General features: G+C 49.3%; 1 protein-coding gene across 1 annotated transcript in view; it reads left to right on the top strand.

The window, feature by feature from the left end:
• The first annotated feature begins 22,732 nt into the window (after positions 1–22,732).
• The window catches only part of NFIC (nuclear factor I C), a 75,787-nt gene continuing 71,626 nt past the window's right edge, over positions 22,733–26,893 (top strand). The window contains exon 1 of the mRNA XM_066276727.1: positions 22,733–23,120. Within this exon, the coding sequence (XP_066132824.1) occupies positions 23,118–23,120 (3 nt within the window). The 5' untranslated portion in view covers positions 22,733–23,117. The remainder of the gene's footprint in view (positions 23,121–26,893) is intronic.

The following is a 26,893-nucleotide window of genomic DNA, read 5'->3' as shown; positions in this document are numbered from 1 at the left end:
TGTGTGTCCTTGGGCAAGTCACTTTCCCTCCCTGTGCCTTGTTTTTCTTGTTCTAAAAGATGGATAATAATAATCCCTTCCTCATAGGGCTTTTGGAGGAAATAAGTGAGCTATTCAGGACAAACTGCTATTTGCTGAGCATTTGTGATGTGCCTGGTTTAGGACTGTCTAGTTACCAAACCCTTGCAATTCCACTTTAGAAATGGGGTCACTGAGACTCCCAGAATTTAGAAAAATTGATCTGATAGCATCGTTGTGTGCCTGGACTCGTGCAATTCCTTCTGCCCTGGTCCCTCACTCCCACCCTGAGCCCCCCAGTCTGTCCTCCCTGAAGTTACCAGAAGGCACCTGCAAGTACCTAAGTCAGGTCCTGCCCCTCTTCTGCCCACAGCCCTCCAGGGCTCCCACCTCAGTGGGGTCAAAGCTCCCCAGCCCCTAAGGCTCTGCACGATCTTCCCCACTCATCTGAGGTCCCTAGAGGAGTCAAATTCAGAGACTGAACACAGAATGGTGGATGCCAGAAGCTGGGTGTGGAGGATGGGGAATTAGCGTTAATGGGGACAGAGTTTCAGTTAGGGAAGATAAAAAGATCTGCAAACGGATGGTGTGATGGCTGCACAACAATGAGAATGTACTTCATACCACTGAATTGTACAATTTAAAATGGCTACGGTGGTAAACTTTAGGTTACATATATTTAGTCACAATTTTTAAAAATGCTGTGGTGTATCCATGCCGTAGGCCACTGCAGCCATTAACGGGCTTGAGTTTTACCTGTTCTGATGGGCAAACAAACCACCTGTAAAATAAATCAAAGGAAAGAGCTGCGATACTTATCAGTGCCGCTAGAGGGAAGCACACGAGCGGGAGACCCGCCTTCAAGCTTTGATCTTCCTTTTGCCCGTAATCGAAGGTTTTTTTCTCCGGTTCCTACCCCCAACCCCGCTTTTTTTTTGGGGGGGGCGGCTATTTACCTAAGTAGTTCTACCATTTTTTCCCATTACCTTCCCTCCATAGACGAACGTTTCAGTGGCTCCGTGTGTGTCCTTTTAGTTTCCATGTATCTTCGAAAAATGTATTTTATTGTTGCAGGTTGCACATGCTCCTAATATTCCTGAAAAGGTGATACATAGGTAAATGGGTATGTCTGTGTGCCAATAACATTTTATTTATAAAAGCAGTTGATGGGCTGAGTATGGGTCAGGGTTCCTCAGAGAAATGGAACTAATAGGGATGTATGTGTGCATATACATATAATGTGTATGTGGGTGGATAAATAGATATTGAAATATAGATATAGGCCTGACCTGTGGTGGCACAGTGGATAAAGTGTCAACCTGAAATGCTGAGGTTGCAGGTTAGAAACCTGGGGCACTTGCCTGGTCAAGGCACATACAGGAGTCCTCCCCCATCTCTCTCTCTCTCTCTCTCTCTCTCTCTCTCTCTCTCTCTCCTCTCTAAAATGAATAAAGTCTCTAAAATGTTTAAGAAATATGGATATAAATAGATAAAGATGAGCCAAAACTTTTGGTAAGCTCCAAATTTTTAAGACAGGTCAGTATGCTGAAAATTCAGGTAAGAGTCGATGTTGTAGTTTTAAGTCTTGACATCTGTAGGGCAGACAAACAGGCTGGAAACTCAAGCAATATTTCTATATCACGATCTTGAGGCTTAATTTCTTCTTCACCAGGAAATCTCCATTTTGCTCTTAAGTCCTCTGACTGATTGGATGAGGCCACCCACATAAAAGAAGGCTGTCTGCTTCACTTGAAGTCAACTGATTGTAAATGTGAATTGCACCTGTAAAACACCTGCAAAGCAACATCTAGATGAGTGTTGGACCAAATAGCTGGACACCATGGCCTGGCTAAGTGGACACAAAATTTAACCATCACAGGCTGGATTTGATCCACAGGCCATAACTTGTCATACCTGACGTATTAGTTTACCGGAGCTGCTATAGCAAAGACCACAAACTGTGGCTTAAAAAATAGAAGTGGACTGTAACACTGTTCTAGTGGCTAGAAGTGTAAAATCAAGGTCCACAACACTAGTTCCTTCTGAGAGCCATGAGGGAAAACCTGACTCAGGCCTCTCTACTTGGCTTGTAGATGGCCATCTACATGTTTACGTGGCATTCTCCACGTGTGCACATCCCTGTTCAAATACCTCCTTTATACAGAAACACCAGTCATATTGATCATTAGGGCACACTCTAATGACTTCACTTTTAGCTTAATCACCTCTGTAAAGACCCCTATCTCCAAATACAAAGGTCCTGTGGCTTAGGGCTTCATCATGGATTTTGGGGGACGCAATTTAACTCATAATACACTGTTATAAATGTGGATGGTTCTCATTGCTGTATAATACTCTATCTTATGACTATACCTTATTTTTCCATCTGTTCTAGTATGTATGGGCATTTATGTAGTCTCTCGTTTGAGGTTTTTAGGAATGAAGCTTCTGTGAACATTCTGGTGCTTGCCTTCTGGTGGACAGATGCGACCTTTCTGCGACAGACAGCTCCCCAGAAAGGATGCCACAGTTCAAACTCGCGCGTGCGCGCGCGCGCACACACACACACACACACACACACGCTCCAGATCCTCGCATCCCCACAACCATCTATCTTTCTCAGTTTTGTCTTTCTTGTAGATGTAAAGTTATGCCTGACTGCTGTGCTAATTTGCATTACTCAGGGAGCCCTGCATTTCTTTTCCAGCCTGGTGGTCTTTAGGCTTCTGTCCTCTGAAAATTGCATGTTCATACATGTTGTCTGCTTTGCTCTAGTGGTGCTATCGTTTTTGCAGTTTTGCGAAGCAGGGTCACCATACAGCATACCTCCAGGGTAATCATTCCCATTGGGACATCTTGAAACTCAATTAGACTAGAGTGAGAATGACTCCCCCTGCAATATGCAATACAGCAGCCCTGGGTAAGAGTTTCTTGTATACTCCAGCTATCAGCCCTGCCATTGCTTCTACCCTGTCATCTCTCTATTCACTCTGTTCATAGTGTCCTTTATTGGACAGAAATCTTTTTCTTAGTTGTTGAAAATAGATAAGAATGAACTTTAATTGTACAACTTACAAGTAAAGATAAATACCCTTCAAGTTACCGTTTTGACATGAAAGTTGGGATCATTAAACAGGAAAAGAAAAACAGCATAAATATACACATTTTAGAAACAAACACACATATTAAACTTGGGCATGTCGATGAAATGATTTGTAAACAGAAATAACCCCCCCACCCAGTATAAGCCAATTAAAATACATATTTCAAACATCCTAACAATAACTCTGTCTGACCTGACCATACTAGATTTGGCTATATGAATAAATAAATAGTAAAAGTAGGTAACGAGGCACAATCACCAAGGTATTAATCTGGTAAAGGTAAGTGCAGAAGCCTAGTTATGTAATATAGTCTCATACACATTCTTTTTTTTAATTTAAATTTTATTTTATTTTATTTTTTTAAGACTTTATTCAATTTTCAGAGAGGAGAGAGAGAGAGAAAGGGAGAGAGAAGGGGAGAGAGAGGAGAGAGGAGGGGAGAGGAGCAGGAAGCATCAACTCCCATATGTGCCTTGACCAGGCAAGCCCAGGGTTTCGAACTAGCGACCTCAGTGTTCCAGGTCGACGCTTATCCCACTGCGCCATCACAGGTCAGGCCTAAATTTTATTTTTTAATTACAATTTTTAGTCGATATTATTTTGTATTAGTTTTGGGTATACAGCACAGTGGTTAGACAATCATATACTTTATAAAGTTCCCCCCCTGATATTTCCAGTACTTGCCCCTTACCATGCATAGTTATTACAACATTATTGACTGACTATATTTCCTATGCTGTTCTTTACATCCTTGTAACTGCTTTGTAACAGCGCATTTGTAGTTCGTAATCCCTTCACCTTTTCCATCCAGTCGCCCAACCCTCTCCCCTCTGGCAACCATCAGTCTGTTCTTCCATTGAACAGAAATCTTTAATTTTAATGTCAGCACTTTCACACATCTTTTGCCTTCTGGCTGTGCTTCAGAAGTTTTGTTTGAGAAGTTCTTTCTCGCCCCCCAGGTCATAAAACTCTTCTATACTTTCTTCTATTAACATTCCCGTTTGATCTTTCACATTAAGGTCTCTAATTCAGGTGGCATCCACCTGTACAGGTGATTCAGCCAGGGAACCAGTTTGAGTTTCTCATGAGAGCCAGTTTTCGCTGATGCCACTGACCAAACCACTGTCTTTACATATAGCTATTCAAAGATGCATCTCTCAAAAAAATTTTTTTAACTGGGCTCTCAAATTTTATTATTGATCTAGTTGGTCCATTTGATTATTATAAACATGTTGCCCCACCAGATGCTGTTTGCGAGATTAGGATTCTTACAGTCTCCATTTGATAGGTGGATGGGGGGTGTTAACATATGTCAAGTGCCTGGTTGGTGCCTGTCAGAGAAGATGGAGGAATAGACTAGTGAGAGGGCAGAAGACTGACAGTTGAAAGGGCCAGGAAAGCTGTGCCCTGCTTGGCAAGACCATGGGGGCAGAAACCCCTCCTGCCCACTCTCCCTGTTCCGTACCGGTCATGGAGCGGGCTCCCCAAGAGAAGTTGCTGGGTGGATTCAATCACTATCAGAGAATGTGGACTCTGAAGGCTGGGGACAGGTGGCTAAGACGGGACTGAATGGATTGTGAGGTGTAACACACATGGGCCACCCTGTGGGACAGTCTGGGGCATATCTGGGGTCAGGACACCTCTATTGCTTCTCTCTCACCTCTGCAGACCAGACACCTGAAAGGGAAAGTGGGCAGCTAGGCCAGGGGTTGGGGGGAGTGGTTTTTCCAGCAGCTCCCTTGTCTAGTCCCACTGCTGCTACTTGGCCAAGGCTGTGACCTTTCTCTCAGATCCCAGAGCTGAGTAATTGTTACCGGAAAAATAACAGCCAGCCTAGTGGCTGCAGCACATCCTCCTATATGTGTGTGTTTTAGGCCCTCAGGCTTGGTCCCCAGCCTGACCGCTAGAGACAACGGTGCCATGGCCACTGATGTGTGACAGGGCTGAAGTCCCTCCTTGGCTATCTCATGTTTTCCCTTGCATGCTGGTCCCAGAGGACCAAGTGTGGCCAGAAGGAACAAGTTAGCAACTTGGTTGGGAGCAGGGCTGAGTTTGAACCTCAGCTCTGTTGCTTTCTTTCAGGGTTACCTTAAGACGGTGATCCTCCTTTCTGAGCCTCAGTTTCCTCCTTTGTAAAATAGGAGCGATGAAACCTTCCCCCTTCCTGGTTTTGAGACTCAAATGTGATACTGACTTTCTGAGCACCGAGCAGGGTCCTGAGTGGCTATGCAATACACATAAATGGCTCAGCTGCCCATTCCCAAAACACATGCAGGGTGTCTTCCAGGGCCAGGTCCTGTCCTAGATGCCGGTGATACAATGGTGAACAAAACAAAGATACCCTTCCTGCAGAGCTGGCCTTCCAGGGAAACAGACAGACAACAAACGAAAAAACAGCGTGTCATGTCAAGGAGTGCTGAGCACCATAAAGAAAATTGAAATGATTATGAGAATTTTTTATTGTGATTACTGTTGTCAACACCCCATCAACAATATGAATAGCCCACACTCCAGCTTCCAAAGCTTTCCAAGGTGCATAAGTATTTAGTGCCAATTGTATACCATGCTTCAAAACCACAACCCACTAGCCCATTTCCCAGAGAAGAAAGCAAGGTCTTTGGTTTGTCTAAGGTCACAAGCCTGCTGTGCAGGCAGAGCCTGGGAGTGGATCTGCCAGATGCTATGGTTTTGGACCCCCCCCCCCCGGCAGTGCTGGCACCCTCTCAGCTGCACCTACCACCACCCCCTCACTCCAATCTTCCCCAAACAGGGGTCCAGGAGGGCTGGGCCTCAGGAGGGATGTAGCTAAGGCAGGCACTTGGGCAGGGCAGGTGTGAGCAGGATGCCTGCCACCCACCCCCAGGGCTGCCTGGGAAATGCAAGTGCCTAATCCTGGCTCAGGAGGACACGTTGTACTAGAGATTATATAAACCAACCTCTCCCTATGTTTGTTTAATTCTTGCAGGCTTCCCCTCATCTGTCACTCCTTAATCTCCCTGTTAACGGGGCTGGGGGTGGGGCGCTTAGGGCCAGGCATTCTCAAGAAGGGGCATCTTCAGCTCAGTTGTCCCTATCCCCTGTGCCTCAGCTAACCCCTTCCAAATCCATGAAGATCCAGTGGGTCCAGCTGGGGGAAGGAGCAGGAAGCTGGCATGTCTGATGGGGTGTGGGCCAAGACCGAGAGCACCAGTCAGGCTCTGGCCCGCTCTCACCTCAGGCATGTCACCTCCTTGCTCTGCACCTCAGTTTCCTCCTCCAGAAAGTGGGCCCTGGTGGTCCCAGCCTCCAGGTCATTGAGAAGGCCACACAAAAAAGAGGGCAGTGTATAGTAAGTGTTCAGTTATCGTGGATTATTTGCTGTTAAGATGAACTCCCAGAGGTGCTTCTGCGTACCCCCCCCCCCGCGCACATGGGGCACCCAAGCACAGATAATCCCCAAGTTTGGCCTTGGGACACTATGATCCTGGTGACCCTCACCAAGATTTGAGAGCACCTTCTCCCTCATCTAAACCTCAAGGAAGCCCCCACAGAGAGGCCTGGTTCACATCCCAGCTCCTCCTCTGCTAGCTGTGCCATCACAGTCACTTTGATGCTCTGTGCCTCAGTTTCCCTATCTGTAAAGTGGGGATCATACTAGTGTCCCCTCTTCCTCCTGGGTCTCTGAGAAGATTAAGCTCATTCCTCTGTATAAAGCATTTAGAATGAGTGTTGGCACAGGGGAAGATACGTCTACTAAATAAGAAAAAACTAGAACTAAAAAAAGAGGTAAATAAATAATCCAGGCCCATTGCACAAATGAACAAATCTAGGCTGGGGTTTTCACATGGTGTATCAAGGACAAGGCTGTGAGTCAAGAAACCAAGTGGAAAGCCCCACCACCACTGCACCCCCATGGTGCCCAGTGGAGGGGTGTCTAGGGCAGATGGGGAAATGGGGGGAGGGTGTCCAGTCCCAGTGAGCCTGGATTCAAATCCCCACCTAGTTGCCTCAAACTAGTGGCCACCCTTCTCTGAACCTCCATTTCCCACCTCGGTCAGACAACTGAGGTGGGCAGCAATGTCAGGGTGCAACCCTCCCCACCTTGCCACTCTGCCTCTTTGCATAACCCAGCAGCAGCACAGCCGGAAATCGCAGTGCCAACAACTCCCTCCCTCTCCAACTGACTTCCTGCCGTTACCCACCTACCTTGGGTACCAGCCACCCACTCCCCACCCCTCTACCCTGGTCCCACAGGGGCAGAGGGTTGCAACCTCTCACCCTGAGGCTCCCACTTTCCCCACCCCGTGGCAGTAGCACATCCTCCTGGATTGGTTTGTGGGCTGCTGTGAGATTCTGGCACCCTTGGGCCTCAGTTTCTCCATCTGAAGAGAAAGACTTCAGAGAGATGGGAACAGGATTTGGGAGGCCAGCCCTGGGGACTAGCATGTGTGGGCAGGCTCCTGAGTTCCAGGCGGGGACCAAGCCCACACCCAGGTGCTCGCGCCAGGCCCGTGGGCAAGGGGCTGGGAGGAGGCCTCCTCATCACTCCTGTGGAGACTGGATTTGGTTCTGGCCACCACACTCCATGGTCTTGCTGTCCTCGAACATGCCAAGCTTAATCCCACCTCCAGACCTCTGCCGAAAGTCACACAGCAAGTGCCAAGACCAGGATTCCATCCCAGCTCAGCCCAGCTCCAAACCCATGACATCTGGAGACTTTTAAAGGATTCAAGGGCACCAGGTCCCCTGAGAGCCAAGGGTCCTGCTGCCCACGAGCAAGTGGCTGAAGCTTCCCAAGCTGCAATTGCTCTGTTTCCTCTAAAAGGGTAATCACTCACCTGCTCTTGGCTCAGGTTCACTTCAAGGACATGAAATTTATCCATAGGGGGGAGAAAGAGTGGGTAAGTTTCCTGCTCCACAGATCTCCAATCCTGGGAAGTGCTAACAGGTCTCTTGCTGCTTTGCTTTCCTCCCAGCTGTTTAAAGGGCTGCAAGGAGGAGCCCAGAGGACCCCTGAGTATGTCAACAGCAGTACATCCCCCCCCCCCCAGCAGCCTCTAAGCCTGGGACTGGGTCACATCAAGATACCTGGGTGCAAGTCTGAGGTGATCTGTGAACCTACATGTTGCATGAGGCCATGGAGCCCTGGAAGAGACATGTACCTCTCTGAGCCTCAGTTTCCCCATCTGTAAAATGAGGACAGTAGTGCTCCCCCCTCACAGTCAGCTTTGAGGATCCATGCATTGAGTGTGCTAGGATTAGCACAGGGTATGGCATCCAGCAAGCTCTCCTTGCTATTATCTATTCCTATTATGATATGAGAGAGTCTCTCTACACCATATGCAGATGTGCCACCAAAGCATTTAACAACCAAAACCTAGACTGAGAATAGATGCTGATTGTGGACCCTGAGAACAGCCTCTGGGTGCATGAGCAAGTCTCAATTCTCATCTCTTTGTCCCAGGCAAGCATTGGAAGCCTGGGCCACAGGAACACCACCTACTGTGCGCTCTTGTCAAACCAGGGCAGCCTGCAGAGGCGGAGAGGACAGAGAGCTCTGTGTAGGGTCAGGCATTGGGGTGAAGGGAGCCTGAGTTGATCTCAGGCTCAGTGTGTGACCAGGGGCACATGCCTCAGTTTGCACATCTGTGAAATGGAGTGAGAAGCAATGGCCACATCTGGGTTGTGAGAGATTCATATGTAAAAAAGGCACAGGTGGTGCCTGGCACACAGTAGGTGCACAATAAACCTGCCATACTTTCACTGTCCTCACCTCCCAAAGCTGCCATGAGGATAAATGAAGCTTGCCCTTGAAGGACCTGGCCCATGACAGCAGGCTGATAAATCCTTGCTGAGTAAATAACAAAATAACCAGGAAGCCCCACCCCCCTTTTTTGTGACAGAGACAGAGAGAGGGACAGATAGGGACAGACATACAGGAAGGAAGAGAGATGAGAAGCATCTAGTGACCCTTTGCTCAAGCCAGCGACCTTGCACTCAAGCACGGGACCTCAGGGTTTCGAACCTGGGTCCTCTGTGTCCCAGAGCCATGCTCTATCCACTGTGCCACTGCCGGATCAGGCAGCCAGCCCCTTTCTTACACACAATGTTCTCTAATTTCCAAACTGCAGAGTTTCTCCCCCTCTGCACTGACATTGGGGCCTGGGTCACTCTCTGTGGGGCTGTCCTGGATACTGTGCAGTGTGGATGAGCATCTCTGGCCCCACCCACTGGAGGCCAGGAGCACCCCCATTGGGAAAACCACAGATGTCATCCAATGTACCCTGGGGGGCAGAACTGCCCTCCCTAGAATTCCTGCTTTATGGCCTCATTAACATCTACTGCAACAGGTCGAAGTTCTCTAGCAGAGGATAGAATTAAGGCTCAGAGAGGAGCAGGACTTGCTGGGGCACACAGCCCATAGTGTGGATCCCGCCCCTGCCCCAGGCTCCCTCACTGCGCATGACTTTGAGCCACGTGGGATGGGGTGGGCAGTCCACACCCCCAGCCATGCCAGGGTTCCAGGAACTGGCAGAAGGAACTCAGGGCATGCCACAGTTGCAACATCCGAGGGCGGCATGCTGGCATGCCTGGGCAGTGCCACCACCTCGGCCTTGTAGGCACTGCCAGGAAAGAGAAAGCAACTCAAAATTGGGCACCAGGACAAATGGTGGAACCCCAGACCTGCGGGTGGCCGCTGGAGAAGTGCCTAGTTAGAGACTACGCCTTGTTTCGTGGTCTAGTAGGACATAGCTGAGTTATGTCCTGGCCAATGAGACAGCCCCAGCCAGTCAGGCCACACCTCCAGGTGAAACCCATTGGCCCAATGATAGGGTTGAGGATAGGTCCCTTAGGTACCCCAAATCTAGCCCTCTTGGTCCCTTACTAGGATTCTCTGCTAGTGCTTAAAAGACTGGTTTGAGAGCTCCCAGCTCAGATATGTGCCCTTGAGCTGTTATTATCTTATCAGAGCAATATTATGCTTAAAAGGTCAGTAAGTCATTCACTAAACATTCATTAAAGATGTGAAGCTGATTGGAGGGAAAGATTTCCAGGCAGAGGGCACAGTCTATGCCAGGGGTCCTCAAACTACTGCCTGAAGGCTGCATATGGCCCCCTGAGGCCATTTATCCGGCCCCCGCCGCACTTCCGGAAGGGGCACCTCTTTCATTGGTGGTCAGTGAGAGGAGCATAGTTCCTATTGAAATACTGGTCAGTTTGTTGATTTAAATTTATTTGTTCTTTATTTTAAATATTGTATTTGTTCCCGTTATATTTTTTTACTTTAAAATAAGATATGTGCAGTGTGCATTAGGGATTTGTTCATAGTTTTTTTTTGTTTTGTTTTGTTTTTTCATTTTTCTGAAGCTGGAAACAGGGAGAGACAGTCAGACAGACTCCCGCATGCGCCCGACCGGGATCCACCCGGCCCGCCCACCAGGGGCGGTGCTCTGCCCCCCAGAAGGCGATGCTCTGCCCATCCTGGGCGTCGCCATATTGCGACCAGAGCCACTCTAGCGCCTGAGGCAGAGGCCACAGAGCCATGCCCAGCGCCCGGGCCATCTCTGCTCCAATGGAGCCTTGGCTGCGGGAGGGGAAGAGAGAGACAGAGAGGAAAGCGCGGCGGAGGGGTGGAGAAGCAAATGGGCGCTTCTCCTGTGTGCCCTGGCCGGGAATCGAACCCGGGTCCTCCGCACGCTAGGCCGACGCTCTACCGCTGAGCCAACCGGCCAGGGCTCATAGTTTTTTTATAGTCCGGCCCTCCAACGGTCTGAGGGACAGTGAACTGGCCCCCTGTGTAAAAAGTTTGGGGACCCCTGGTCTATGCAAAGGCCTGGGGGAAGACCAGGCCCTAGTATGTTAAAGAAATGGTGAGGAGGCCCGTGTGGCTGGAGCAGAGTGAGCAAGGGAGAGAAAGGGAGGAAGTGAGGGGCAGGGTGGAGATGGGGGCAGTTTGGGCAGAGTTTTGTAGGCAGCTTGGAGGAGAATGAATGTTATCGGGGCCAATGGGGAGCCTTGGAGGGTTTTAGTGGGGAGATGTGATGTGATGTGTCTCCTAAACACTGTGGGATTTGGGGCAAGGTCCTTTCCTTCTCTGAGCCATAATTTCCTCATCCATCAAATGGGGAAACTGATATAAAGAAAAGGTCCAGCCTGACCTGTGGTGGCGCAGTGGATAAAGTGTCAACCTGGAAACGCTGAGGTTGCCGGTTCAAAACCCTAGGCTTGCCTGGTCAAGGCACATGTAGGAGTTGATGCTTTCTGCTCCTCCCCCCTTCTCGCTCTCCCCTCCCTAAAAATGAATAAAGGTTTACAAAAGTTAAAAAAAAAAAAAAAAGTCCAGCAAGGTGGTTGGACATAGTAGTAGATGTACTATCTTCATCTGATTCAGCCCTTATCATCGTCCTCCTGGACCAGTATAGTCCTCCCAGTCTTGGTCCCCCCCGTTCACGTCCTCACCCCTCGTAGTCTATCCTCTCCACACTAGCCAAAGGACAACTGTGAGCACCAAAGTCAGGTCCCACCCCTCCCTCTGTCCACAGACCTCCAGGGCTCTCACCTTCCTCTGGATAAAAACTCAACCCCTTGTCATCCACGAAGTCTTGCACTGCACAACCTGTGTCCATCCCCTCCTTGCCCTCATTTCCTCCCTCTCTCTTCCTCACTTACTCTGCTCCAGCCACATGGGCCTTCTTACTCTTCTTCCAACATGACAAGCCTGTTCCTGCCCCAGGGCCTTTGCATAGGCTAGCTTCCTCTGGGACATTCTCCCCCCAAAGACCCACATGGCTCCTCCTTCTCCTTCTTTAGGTCTCAACTCCTTAAAATTGTACCCCCAACACTGATCCACACCTCCCCTCCCCTTCTCTCCCTAGCTTTATTTTTCTCAGTTATACTCACCTCTAGCAGCCCTCAATTGCTCTGTCACGCTGACAGCCACTTATATGTCCACATGATTCTCTTTCTGAATTAAAAGGGGAGTAAAAGAGGTAGTGACCATGTTTGTGTTTGTGGGAAGTTTCTATGGCCTGGCCAGGCCTTGCTAAGCAGTTGGCTGGGCCTCAGTTCTGGCCATATTAGAAGGTGTTGCCTGGTTCTCAGGGGAACTGAGGAGACAGACCCATGTGGATGTGCACAGATGTGTGTAGGGGTCTCAACCTTCCACCCAGGCCAGACGCCCACCTTGGATCATCAGGGGCCACTGAGGTCTAGGCCAGCCCTCTCCTCCTCCATTTCAGACCCAGAGGCCCTGCCATTAGCTCCAGAATCTCTCTGCCAACAAAACCCCAGTGCTGAGGTTTTCCATGATGAACAAACAGATGGCCTCAGGCCGAGGGGGGTGGGGTGTTGAGCTGAGCCCTGGAGAGGACCAGAGGTCCCTGTAGCAAGTCTGCTGCCCTTCCAGAGTAGAAATCAAGGCAGGGAGCATCCCTGTGCCACTGTGCCCAGGTCGGGGGGAAGGTGCCACTCTCTCAGGGTCCCAAGGTTTGGCCACGTAGCACTTGGCAGACCACAGCGTGGGGGAGGGCGGAGACCTGGGCCTGCTGCCATGTCAAATTCCTCCCAGCAGCAGCGGAGGTAGAGGGAGAGGGTTTTTGTTTTGTTTTGTTTTGTTTTCCCCAACAGAATCAAAAAGAGAGCGGGAGAGAGAAAGAGAGAGAGAGAACTGTTGGCAGGAAGAAGGTATTGAGCCAAGCCTAGGGGGGCTCTCTCCTGGCCTCTCCCTCAGAGCTCAGTGGCTGGGAGAGGGGTGGCAGGAAAAGAGGATGGAGAGGCTCATCTTCCATCAGCATCCCCGCATTTTGCAGAAAAGGGGTGGCCTCCTTGAAGGACACCAGGCACAGCCTTCAAGGCCCTCTGGCGGTGGCTGCATCCTCTCTCCCACAGTCTTAACTGCCTGCAGATCTTTTCGTAGTCTGTTCCCTTCTGCCTGGGATGCTTGTCCCATTTATCTCAACATCCCCCAGGCCACCTTGGATCTGATCTTCCATCCCCGTGAACCTACAGAGCCAATGGGTGCCAGGGTGGAGCCTAAGGTAAAAAAAAAAAAAAAGAATTAGTAATACCAATCATGTCTTTATTTAAACATGATATTGTGTTCTTCATGGATTTTCTGCATTCATTTGGATTCTTTAATATATGCATTAAAAGACTCATTATCTTGATAACTGAGGTTTTGGCACTCCCTTAAATGTTGCACCCTCCACAGTGAGTGCCTCATTTGCACCCCTTCATTTCAGCACTGGGGAACTAGTTAGTGTCAGGGTCAATCCAAAGCTGGAATGAGGGGAGGGATACAAGGTAAGAAATAGGAAGATGGAAAGGTCTGGCCCCACTCCTGGAGACAGACTCTTGGGGCTATGACCCAGCAGACCTGATCACACCAACTTACCCACTATGTGACCTTAGGTCAGTCATTTCCTTCTCTGGACCTGAGCTGATGCCTTGTCTATCAAACAAGCTAATAAGGTTTCATCTTCCTGCCTGTCCTGAGGGCAGTGTGTCCATCAAATGGGATAACAGCTCTAAATGGCTGCTTATACAATGTAAGCTGTTATTAGGGCTTCAGGGCCACCCATGGGCCTCAATTTCCTCATCTATAAAATGGGCATAATGATACCTGCTGCTGCTAACCTCCCAGGGCTCTGGAGAATTCAAGGGGTAATGATGCTTTGCAGAGGGGAGATCTGAAGGCTAAGAAAGTTCAGACCCTCCTCACCGCATTCCAATTACAATAATACCTCCTGCAGAAACATTGAAAAAAAGGAAAAATGGCCAACACCATGTTGCAATTTTGACCTCTTTCCTCCTTGTCCATCCCTCCCCACACCCCTATTTTTCCTGCCCTTTTGTACAGCTAAGAACTAGAAGGTGAGACTGTCTGGGGTTAGAAAGATTGGCCCTGTGACCCAGGCTGCCCAGGTGACCTTGGGCAACTCCCTCAAACTCTCTGTGCCTCAGCTTCCTCCTCTGTAAATGGGAATGATGACAGTAACTTTCACAAGAGCTGTGGTAATCAGTTAACTTAGGGATCAGCAAACTATGTTACAGGAGCTGGATTTCTTTTGTTCAGCATGTGAGCTAAGAATTGTTTTTATATTTTTTAATGGTTGGAGAAAATCAAAAGAATATTTTGTGACCTGAAAAAATTGTGTGAAGTCAAATAAAGTTTTGGGGTTTTTAATTTTTTTTTATTTTTTACAGAGACAGAGAGTGAGTCAGAGATAGGGATAGACAGGGACAGACAGACAGGAACAGAGAGAGATGAGAAGCATCAATCATTAGTTTTTCATTGCACGTTGCAACACCTTAGTTGTTCATTGATTGCTTTCTTTTTTTTTCTTTTTTTTTAATTTTTAATTTTTAATTTTTTTTATTTTTTATTTTTCAGAGAGAGAGAGGGATAGACAGGGACAGACAGACAGGAACGGAGAGAGATGAGAAGCATCAATCATTAGTTTTTCATTGCGCGTTGCAACACCTTAGTTGTTCATTGATTGCTTTCTCATATGTGCCTTGACTGCGGGCCTTCAGCAGACCGAGTAACCCCTTGCTGGAGCCAGCAACCTTGGGTTCAAGCTGGTGAGCTTTTTGCTCAAACCAGACGAGCCCACGCTCAATCTGGTGACCTCAGGGTCTTGAACCTGGGTCCTCTGCATCCCAGTCCAATGCTCTATCCACTGCGCCACCGCCTGGTCAGGCTGATTGCTTTCTTATATGTGCCTTGACCGCGGGCCTTCAGCAGACCGAGTAACCCCTTGCTGGAGCCAGTGACCTTGGGTTCAAGCTGGTGAGCCTAGCTCATACCAGATGAGCCTGCGCTCAAGCTGGCGACCTCGGGGTCTCGAACCTGGGTCCTCTGCATCCCAGTCCGACGCTCTATCCACTGCGCCACCACCTGGTCAGGCCCAAATAAAGTTTTATTGGCCCAGGGCCCACTTGTTGGTTAACATGCCATTTTTGGAAGTTTTTGGCTTTCGAACTACAAGGGCAGAGTTGAATAGGTGGGGTAGAGATTATCTGGCTGGCAAAGCTAAAATATGTACTCTGTGGCTTTTTACTGAAAAACTGCAATTCCTGAGTTACTTTGAACAGAGCTGGGCACCAGATGAGCTTGGTGTAAGTGTGCTTGCTATTATTGTTAAATGTATAGTTCGTACAAAAGTCACATGCTATTTTTCCCCTGTAACCATCGCATCACTAGAATTTCTTCCACAGGGTTAATGATTCTTAGAAGCCTACCTTACTCCTCAAATGTGAAATCTCCAGTCCCACCGTGTTGGGTACTTAGGTTGTTCCTAGTGGCAGAAGTGTGGTGAACAGCTTCAACTTCTCCAGCTGGGTTTTTTTTTCTGTTTTGGGGTTTTTTGTGACAGACACAGAGAGAGTCAGAGAGAGAGAGAGACAGATAGGGACAGACAGACAGGAAAGGAGAGAGATGAGAAGCATCAGTTCTTTGTTGCTGCATCTTAGTTGTTCATTGATTGCTTTCTCATATGTGCCTTGACCAGGGGGCTACAGCAGACCAAGTGACCCCTTGCTCGAGCCAGCGACCTTGGGCTCAAGCTGGCAGGCCTTGCTCAAACCAGATGAGCCTGTGCTCAAGCTGGTGACCTCAGGGTCTCAAACCTGGGTCCTTCACGTCCCAGTCCAGTGTTCTACCCACTGCACCACCACCTGTTCAGGCATTTTTTTTTCTTTTTCTTTTTTTTAATGTAACAAACACTTCTCTGTCACTCACTGGGTAATGGTCCTGTTCTAGGAATTTTGCAAATAAGTTATTTGATCCTCCCCATAACTACCATGAACCCCCTATTTTACAGATGGGCAAACTGAGGCCTAGAGAGTTAAGGAGATTTTCCCAGGGTCACACCACTGGGATTTGAACCCAGGCTGGATGGCTTCTGTCTTCATTTTGGGCCACTCTCCTCATTCCTTGAGGTAAAGACCTGAAAGCTGAATCCTTATATCAAATGAGAAAGATTCAAGGATTCAATCACTAGGAAACTGCCCCCACTGGACATAATATATAAAGATCATTTAGGGCCAACTTGAAGTTTGATACTCGAGACTCAACTACAGCCTCCCAAGGGCAAGCCCTGGACTCAGTCACCATTAGAATTGAACATCCCTGCCAAGATTGTTAAGTGGCAAACCCTGGTTAGAATTTAGGTGTAGTAGCTCTGCCCCAAATCTGTAGTCATTCCTTTTCCCTGGGCCTGGGGAGCGTGGCCAGCAAGTCTCTGCATAATCCAGCTGCTGCAGGTCCCTCACTTGACCCACTCCCTCACCCTCGCTGCCATTTGATTGGCACTCTTTCCATCACTCACTCTAACGATGCGATGTGTCTGTTTCTCCATTTGTTCAGTTTGGGCCACTGATGTGGTGCAGCTGGAACTCCCAGTCTCTGCTGGTGGGCGTGTCAAATGGTGCAACCACCTTGGAAAACAGTCTGACAGGTTCTTAAAAAGTTAAACACACACCCATCACATGGGATCCAACCTTTTACTCCTAGGTCTTTACCCAAGAGGAATTAAAGGCTATGGCCACTCAAAGACTTTTACATAAAGGCATTTAGCTATTCCCATGCTGGAAATTCACCCAAGAGGAATAAAAGCAACTGTTCCTACAAAGGTTGTGCAAGGAGGCTCAGAGCCGCTTTAGTTGTAACAGTATGGCTGCCATATTACACAGCCATAAAAAGACGTGAATTATTGGTACACACTGCCACAACATGGATGAACCGCAAAGTAAGTATGCCGACTGGAAGAAACCAGATAGAAAGAATGTGATGGAGACACAGCCACACCCGTTCCTTTACTTACTATGTCCACTTGTGTGCTACCAAGGCAAAGCATAGTAGTGAGTACTTTGGGTAGTTAATAGGTAACTCTGGGCCTCAGTCCCCCATATTCAAAATGGGGCTAGATGTCTGCTACTTTGTCCTGTGTGGCTATGTGTTTTCTTACATAAATGCTGGAAGCGTTATCATTCAGTGATTTGGGTTTTCTTTTTTTTTCCCCTCCAAAACAAAGTATCTTAGAGATCGATTCATATCAATGCTATGTTTAAGGAAGCCTGGAGTGTTTGTGTGTGCACGCGCGTGCGTGTGTGTGTGTGTGTGTGTATGTATGTATGATTCTTTTAAATATGTATATTTACCCTGGCCGGTTGGCTCAGTGGTAGAGCGTCGGCCTGGCGTGCAGGTTCGATTCCCGGTCAGGGCACACAGGAGAAGTGCCCATCTGCTTCTCCACCCCTGCCCCTTTCCTTCCTCTCTGTCTCTCTCTTCCCCTCCTGCAGCCCAGGCTCCATTGGAGCAAAGTTGGCCCGGGCGCTGAGGATGGCTCCATAGCCTCTGCCTGAGGTGCTAGAATGGCTCTAGTTGCAACAGAACGATGCCCCAGATGGGCAGAGCATCGCCCCCTGGTGGGCATGCCGGATGGATCCCGGTCGGACGCATGCAGGAGTCTGACTGCCTCCCTGTTTCCAACTTCAGAAAGAAAAAAAAAATTAGAAAAATTAAAAAAAATTAAATATGTATATTTACATATTTTATATACTTAATGTATACATATATTATATAGCACATATATTATACTATATACTATATAATTATATATGTATATAAAATATACATGTGGCATATCTGACATACATACATTTTATATATCATGTATAACATAATATATATTTAATAATTCATAATACATTTTCTATGTGTACATATTATATGTATCACAATACATATTTAATAGATATACATTTTATATAATACATTTTATATGTATATTTAATATATAGATATACACACATATATGATTCTTTTAAAATCAGATTTACAAAGCCTTTGGTTCCTCTGAGACTTTTATTGATTCCACAAATATTTATTGAGCATCTAATCTACTATGTACCACACATTGTTTTCAGTGTCCAGGAGAGCTGTGAACAAGAAAGATTCTCCCCACCATACCCCTAATGGAACTGACACTCTATTCTTGGCACATTCTAATTTTGAGTTAATGATTTAGTTATGTATTTAGGCTTTAGATGTTGGAATGAGTGTAATCTCTTGTCTGATTCACAACTTACTTTCATCATTGTTTCACTTATTAGTAAATGTAAAAGTTTGCTAATAAAATAAATACCCCAAAACTCAACATCACCAGGAAAACTGAACTTTAGCAATAGCCCACACCCTAAAATACTTTTCCTCCATCCTGCTCTCTGGGATTCTCTTCCCAAAGTTAACCATACTTCTGAAACTGAAATTTATCTTTTCCTTTCTTGAAAATAATTGTATGTCCAATTTGTATTTCCCCAAAAATGTTGTTTCACTTTAGTTACTGTAACTTCATAAAGAGGGCATCATGCTGTGTGAAATATTTATAGCTTCTTGTTCCACTCCATGTTATGTTGCTAAATCCATCAATACTGTTTGCCTGTAGCTGAGAACACCACTGTGGCTGCTGGTTAATAAACCCTTGGGCGAGTTTCCCACAAAGCACTTCTCCATTCTCTCAAGGATGGGCATTTGGGTTGTTTCTAGGTTTGGGGTCTTCTTCACAGTACAGTGATGGACATTCTCGGATGTTTCATAAGGCAACAAGCAAGGATTTCTCTTTTTTTATTTTTATTGAATTTATTGGGCTGACACTGGTTGATAAGCAAGGGTTTCTTGTGACTATGTATCTGGGAAAGGAAAGGCTATGTTATGTGACACAGGAATGTTCAGTGTTGTGATTAATGTTAGTCTGTCTTTCAAAGTGGTTGCAATGTGAAAGCATTCTGTGTATTTACCGCCTCTCCGACATTTGGTAATGTTGGACATTTTATATTTGGGGCAATGATACAGGTGATACAGGTGTAAGATGGGGCCTCATTGTGGCCTTGTCATGCATTTGCATGACCCCTAAAGAGATGGACATTTCTCCATGTACTTGTTGGCCACCCATGTTTCATTGTTCTCAATATGCCTGTTCATGCTTTTTGCACGTTTTCTTCTTAAGTAATTGTCTTTTTCTTATTGGAACTTTACTCTTTCTATTTTTTTTCTTTATTTTCTTTTTTTTACAGGGACAGAGAGAGTCAGAGAGAGGGACAGATAGGGACAGACAGAAAGGAATGGAGAGAGATGAGAAGCATCAATCATCAGTTTCCCGTTGCAACACCTTAGTTGTTAATTGATTGCTTTCTCATATGTGCCTTGACCGTGGGCCTTCAGCAGACCGAGTAACCCCTTGTTCAAGCCAGCGACCTTGGGTCCAAGCTGGTGAGCCTTTTGCTCAAGCCAGATGAGCCCGCGCTCAAGCTGGCAACCTCGGGGTCTCGAACCTGGGTCCTCCACATCCCAGTCCAATGCTCTATCCACTGCGCCACCACCTGGTCAGGCAGAACTTTACTCTTTTTAAAGAATTCTATCATATTCCATCAGAAGGCTATAATTCATTGCATGAATTTTAACTGGGCAAACATTTGTTCTTGCGGAGTGAAAAAAATCTTGCTCTTTTAATGTATGAAACACAGATATACATACAGTATGTAAACTAATATGCAATACTTTTATAGCATTAAATGTTCATGAGTGGTGGAAAAGTATCTAAAACTGCTCTGGGGGAGTGATAATAAAAAAAAGGTGAGAAACTTTGATTTATAGCAATTTTCACAAGTATATGGCAATGGAGGTATTTAAGAGTGTATATACTGGCCCTGGCCGGTTGGCTCAGCGGCAGAGCATCGGCCTGGCGTGCGGGGGACCCGGGTTCGATTCCCGGCCAGGGCACATAGGAGAAGTGCCCATTTGCTTCTCCACCCCCACCCCCTCCTTCCTCTCTCTCTCTTCCCCTCCCGCAGCCAAGGCTCCATTGGAGCAAAGATGGCCCGGGCGCTGGGGATGGCTCCTTGGCCTCTGCCCCAGGCGCTAGAGTGGCTCTGGTCGTGGCAGAGCGACGCCCCGGAGGGGCAGAGCATCGCCCCCTGGTGGGCGTGCCGGGTGGATCCCGGTCGGGCGCATGCGGGAGTCTGACTGTCTCTCCCCGTTTCCAGCTTCAGAAAAAAACAAAATTAATTAATTAATTAAAATAAGAGCATATATACCTTTTCCCAAGTTCAGGATAGACTCCTAGAAGTTGGACCATTTGATCTGAACTTGTCTTAGGCCTCTGCCATACTTGCCAAACTGCTTTTCTAATCCATATGTACATTCACTCCAAGCAATTTATGAAAATGCTTGTTTCACTACATCTCACCAGCACTGGATTTTATTAATTTTAAAAATCGCTGCCGATTTTAATGTTCTTATTTTTTGTTATCATTTCTTTGGTCTCTGTAAAGCCGGAGATTTTTTTATATGTCTGCTAATCAGTTTGTCTTTGGGGAATTTCCTAGAATGGAATGACTGCAGGCCAACACATCTGGAGGAAATGGGATCCTTATTCTAGAGGGGCAGAAATTTAACTGAGTTGTGTTCCACAGTTATATGGGAAGCAAAACTTATAAGTAAGTGATGAACTTGGATATTTAGCAGAGGAGGATTTCCTGGTTTCTTCTTGCTGCTCGTACTAAAATGGCAGGAGGGACTGTTAAGCAAAAAGAAAGCAGGATTTGATGATTTGGGAAATGCTCAGTCTATTCAGATCACAAATGAAGCTAAAATTAGGAGATCCACTGTCAGGAAAGCATCTTCCAGTCCATCGTCGCTTACGAGGTGACCTTGGTCAAGTGTCTAACCTCTCTGAACATACTTTCCTCATTTGTGAAATGGGGACAGAGATAACAGCACCCACCACATAGGGATGTAAGAGGTGAATTAGTAGACTTGTGTAAAGTGCTTAACAGGATGCCTGCAGGCCTAGAGGTGGCCTCCTAGGGAAAATGATGGGTGCAGGACTGCTTCTGCATCTCCACTTAGTGCCCTTTGGACCTCAATCCCTGTCTAGCTGCTATCAAACTTTCCCTCCCCTCCCCTCCCCTCCTCTCTTCCTTGGTACCTAATTCCCTGAGGCAGGGGTGGGACAGATGATTCCTGCTGGAGATGAACAGAGGCAGATTAGAGGTGCATTGAGAGAAGGGGTCTCTATCTCCCTAACCCTTCCTTCGCCAGAGCTAGAGTAAAATACCCACACTGCTTCCTTTGACTTTGAGTTTGGGAGGGGGGAGGCCGCCTCCAGAACCTCCTCCACTCCCACCAGCGGAGGACCCTAAAGAAGGCGTTATGATTAGGTGTCTTGGGCTTCTGACATGCTGCTAGACCTGGACTTAAATGAGTTTCCCTCTCTGTGCCTCACTATTCTCTTCTGAAAAATGGGCAGAAGAATGTGCAGATGAAACAGAAAACCTCTGCGTCCTAGAGTGAATGCCCCTGGATTGTTGAGATTGGTTACCCAGAGCCAATACTTAATTGAGCATCTACTATGTTGGTAGGGCTGTTGTCAGCACTATTTGTCTGAGATTTCCCAGTCCCTGAGGGGAGCCAGCATCGCACACAGAACCACAGAATCAACTTCCAGAAGCCCCCAGAGTCAGCCATGGCTCCAGAAGGGCGGTCCAGGGTCAGATTTTCTTCTCTTAGAGTGCTACCTACCCCCACCGTGAATCCTGACGTCCTCCATGGGGGAGCTGGGAACCACTTCCCCAAAGGGGTCCCTGAATTCCTGGAGGGAACTGTGGTCGCAGGAGAGGGAAACCCAGACATAAGTACTATACAGAATCTTCTCCACCCCACTAGGCTCAGTAAAGCCCACCTCCCATTTTCCCCCAGCAGCGCTAGACGCAGAGTCGGGAGGGGGGAAAGGGGCGGCGCCTACTCTGCGGCTGCCTGAGGAGGGGGGACTGCGGGAGAGCGCTTGGGGGGGTACACTGCGGCACTGCGTCCCAGCCCGCAGCAGCCTAAGCGGCAGGGGCGGGGCACTGACCCTCCTCCGCCCGTCCCTTCCTCCCGCTGCTGGAACTTCGCCATTAATCCTAACCCCAGGGAAGGGGCGCGGTATCCCCCCTCCACCTATGGAGCCCCCGTGAGCGCTCCCCGTCTACCGCCCCGCCTGAAGCCCCTGCATGACAGCCAGGGGACCCCCACCCCCTCAGGTCTGTCGCCCTCGGTGTCCAAGTCTCTGTGTCCCCATCTGTCCCTTCTCCCCGCTACGCGTTTGTGACTGTGTATCCAGGACACCTGCACTCACGGGGCAGGGTGGCTGGCGCGGTGGCCTAGAGGAGGGGTCTTGGGGACCCGTGTGTGGGCCCACAGGTATGGAGTGTCTTTCTATGATTGTCAACCTCTGTGTTGATGTGACACCCTGCAGGCTGAGTCCGTGTTAGGTTCTGGGTATCTAGGTGACACCCCAAAGGCTGTGAGCATGTGGGCCCCCGTGTGTCTGTCTGGGTGACAGTCGCAGCCTGTCAGTGTGAGTCTGTGTTGGTGGCATCCTGTAAGAGGTGTGCATCCTAGATACCTTATCGACTGTGTGCGTGGGTCCCCGTGTGCCTAGGTGACACCCGTAGGCTGTCTGTAACACGTTGCAAGCGCCCAGTGTACAGGTCTGCGCGCGTCGGTGTGAGTAGTGACCGAGTCGGAGCCGAGGAGGCCCAGGCCGCAAGTGTCCCCAGTCGTCTGCGGGTGTGTGGTGTGTGTGTGTGTGTGTGCGCGTGTGTGAGCGCGCGCGCGCCGCGGAGAAGGTGGATCCACTCGGTCCGCCGCGAGCTCGTCCCGGGCTCCACGAGCCGTGATCGCGGCCCCTCGCCCGGCCTCCCTTGGCGCGGGCCGGGCCAGGGATGGAGCTGCCGCAGCCGGGGCCCGGGAGCCCAGCAGCCTGAGGAGCCGGCGGCGCGCGGAGACGGGGGAGGCGGGCCGAGGGGAGGGTCCTGCGGACCCGGGGGGCGGGCACGGCGCACCCCCTCCCTCGCTCGCTCCCTCCCCCGCGCGCCCTCCCTCGCCGCCTCCTCCCCCCGCCTCCGGCCCCCCCTCGCCGGGGACCGAGCGCGCTCGCTCCGGCGCGGGCCTCGCCTCCTCGCAGCAGCGCCATGGTACGTCGCCACCCCCACTTTCGTTTTCGCTCGGGGAGTTTTTGGGGTGGTGCGTGGGCTCCGGGAGAAAGTTGCCAGGTCTGGGGGGTGCCGCCCCAGAAAGGACCCCATCCCGCCCACCGCCGCAGGACCCCCGCCCGCCGATGCCCCCCCTCGCGGCTGGGGGCGGAGCTGGCGCACAGGGCGCAGCAGGGGATCCTAAGTGGGGGGCCCCTCGCGGGCGCCGTGAAATTGGCGGGGAGGGCGGGGCTCCCAAGAAAAGGTCCCCCCCAATCAAGCCAAGCCCCCGCCCCCTGTCCGGCAAGGCAAGAGGGTGCGGCTCGGGGCGCACGACCCCAGAGTGCGCAGCTCTTAGGGAAGCGCGGCCGGGTAGGGGTCGCCAGGCGGGGCGGGGGTCGCGGCGGCCCCCAGGGGTTCCTGGGCTAGGGCGAGCGCTGCGAGCCAGCTAGCGGAAAATGGCCGCTGCGGAGAGGGGCGGAGAGCGCGCCACGGTCGCCGCCGGGCGCCTTGAACTTGGAGCCGGGCGGGCGACCGCGCTTGGCGCCACGCAGGGGCAGCCCCGGGGCCTGCCCTCACGCCGCCTGAGCCCCGCCCACAGGCCGACCCCGGCCCCGCCGCAGCGCACTCCGAGTCTCAATCGGGAGGGGTCACCAGGTTTCGGTCCCGAGCGCCTCAGGCCGGCGAGCGTCGGTGCCTGCACTTGAGGTTTCTGGTGTCTGGTCCGCGGGTGTTGGTGGCATCCGCATTCGAGTGGTGCGTTTGGGGGCTCCAGTGCTTCCAAACGAGGCAGCACGGGAATCCGGGGATGCGTTCACGGGTCTGTGTAGTTAGGTGGTGCGTCCCTGTCCATAAGTCCATTGGTCCCGATGCGTCGGGTCCTCTTCTTTATGTGTCTGCGCATCCACGTGGCTGGGTGTGTTGTGTTGCTTGCGTGTGTTGAACATTGTGCAGCTCTGGGACAGTGTGCGTATGTTTGGGTAACTGGGAGACTGCCGTGTGTCCCTGTGGAATGGTGCTGTGAAGCTGTGTGGGTGCCAGTGTGTCTTCGGGAGTGTGATGTCCCTGGTGGACTGTGTGGGGTCTCCCTGTGTGTGTGACAGGAGGTTAGCAGTGAGTTGGGAACAGTGTCGTGTGCCTGTATTGTAGGGGACAGTTGGGTGTCTCTGTGTGCAGGTGACTGCTGCTGAGTGTCTACCTTGGGGATGGGTCTACACTCTCCTTCCTGCCCTTCCAGTTCTCTTTTCCCTGCCATGGGGCTGTTCAGTGGAGGGCGGGTGCTTTCTATACCTGGTCAAAACCCTGTCCCCTCATCTCACCTCCACTCTATCCCCTCTAATTCCCCCTTCCTTCGAGGTCTCCAGTGGGCTTGGACCCAAGTGGTCCCAGCTTCGGGTTCAAGCTTGAGATGGTGCTGGGATGCAATTACTGGGTGGCAATGATGTTTCCCACCAGGGACTGCGAGGGGGACTGTGGTGGGGGTTACCACCTCTACTGCGGTGGAGGTCCTGAAACAGGGTTGGTTATAGTAGCACAGGGGTTAGTGCGGGGCCCCAAGGGTGTGGCCAGTGCGACCCCCTCACCCCTCAGGCTGGGGGCATCCCCCCAGTCCCATTTCCCAGCACTTCCCCCAGACCAGGCCCTGGGTTGGGGGTCCAAAGTGTTGTTTTCTACCTTCCAGGGGAGTCCCCAGGTCCTCAATATAATTTTCTAAATATCAAAGCCCAAAGGCCAGGCCAAGTTTCTGCTTTTTACTTTAAACCTGCATCCCATTTTGGAAGGGCTGTTTGGGAATGAGAATGAAAAGGAGTGTACCTTGCTTGACACAGGGATGCATACACACAGCACTCAGGGTCACATGCTCCCATCAGCTCTCCACACTCAGGCTCTTCTACTGCATACTCGCCCTTCCCTACACCAGCTGCTCGCACTAGGACACAGCCTTCTCCCAGCACACTCCTGTGAAGTGACACATACCTGGTCTGCCCTACATCACACTCAACATCCCCACTTGTCTTCAGGTGCCCAGGGGGACACATTCATTATCACCTTCACAAGCATACACCCATGACACACCCTCAAGAGGCGCCCCGTCACAGTTACACGTGTACATAAGTTTGTGCACCCACAGAGGTACACACATAACCACTGGGACCCACACTGACACACAGTTACAAATGCACATACACTCACAGACAGGCACCTGCATTTGTGGGAGAGGGAAGGTCTCAGATGTGGGGGAGTTGGTGGGGACCACCAGGAGGGAGGAACAGGGATGTGGTGTGCTATGTGTCATTGCATGCAAGTGCATGCATGTGCCTGGCTATGAATACAGGATACTGTTGTGGCTGTGTGTACTTGTAACATGTATCATATTTGAGTGTGAGTGTATAATTATGGGTAAGTGTAAGTGTGTTATGCTTGGGGTTGTGTGTGCACTTGTATGGGTCTGTGTATGTGTTGGTCTGTATGTGTGTGCATATATTATATATGGGTCTGTGTGTATACCTTTGTGGGTCTGTCTTCATGTGAATGTCTGAGCTGTGTTACTGTTTATGTGTCCATGTGTGACTGTGTCTGTGTATCTTATTGGATCTGTATGCCTGTATCTGAGTCTGAAAATCTATGTCTGTGTGGCATGTTTGTGTGTCTGTGTGAATCTGTGACCCTTTGTGGTATATTGTGTGTCTTTGTGATTGTGTCAGCCCTACTGTCATACTACATCTTCACTGCTCCTGGCTGAGGATCTGAATGTCCCCTTTTAGAGCCTCAGTTTCTCATCTGTAAAATGGAAATGCACAGCACTTCCCCCTTGAAGGCCAGGGAGGATTGGCAGGTCAGGACAAACCATTCAAGAGGCCTGACCCCATGCTGTGTCTTCTGTTTTGCGGGTGTGGCAACTATGAGATACTTTGTGAATGCCACTCACTTTATCAAAGTTTACTTTTTAATTACACAAGTCATTCATAAATATCTAAGGAGAGTACAAAGTAAAAAATGGAGCCTCTCTCATTTTCCTTATCCCAGTGAGACTTCTATCCAGGGAGGCCCTGTCTTCATCCAGCTTTGTTTTAGCAATTTCAGGTGAAACAGATATACATTTTTGTAAACGACACATGTATATTCTTATAAAGGATACATGTATATTCTTTTTAAAAAAATCTCAAATGAGATCTTGAGTCTTTTGGCTGAGTCTATTATAGCAGAGATTCTCAATGAGGGGTGGTTCTGCCCTCAGGGTCACTGGGCAATGTTTGGGGACATTTGTGGTTGTCATGACTGGGGGTATTCCTGGCATGTAGTGGGAGGAGGAATCTGGTCCAGACATTACTTTCCCCAGCATGTCTCTTGGAGAGGTCTCTATGTGGAAGCCCCTGTTCTTCTATGGAGCTGTATAATATTCCAGCCTGTGCCCACATTGGCAGTGTTGAACTAGCCTCCCACGGACATTCACATGTGGCTGGCTCCAAATTATTGGCATTAGTATTATATGGTTGCTATCAACACTACTGTGCACCTGTATCTGGAACAGTTACAGAGAAGCCTAAGAGCAATTTCTAGAGAGAGCGCATTTTAATTTTTTAACAAGTGAGCTAAATTGTCCTCTAAAATGCCAGGAACTAAATCATGCATTCCCCCCAATCCACACACAGATCCAAATCCACCAGTTGCTTTGTTAAGAAACCACTATGTGAAGGCACTGCGCTAACTCCAGTCCAAGCTCTCACTGATTTAACCACAACCCAGGGGTTAGGAACTATCATTGATCACCTCAT

Source organism: Saccopteryx bilineata, chromosome 1, assembly GCF_036850765.1.
Source record: "Saccopteryx bilineata isolate mSacBil1 chromosome 1, mSacBil1_pri_phased_curated, whole genome shotgun sequence".
Taxonomy (NCBI): domain Eukaryota; kingdom Metazoa; phylum Chordata; class Mammalia; order Chiroptera; family Emballonuridae; genus Saccopteryx; species Saccopteryx bilineata.
Note: the sequence above shows the minus strand (reverse complement) of the source record. Positions and strands in the feature narration are given on the sequence as shown.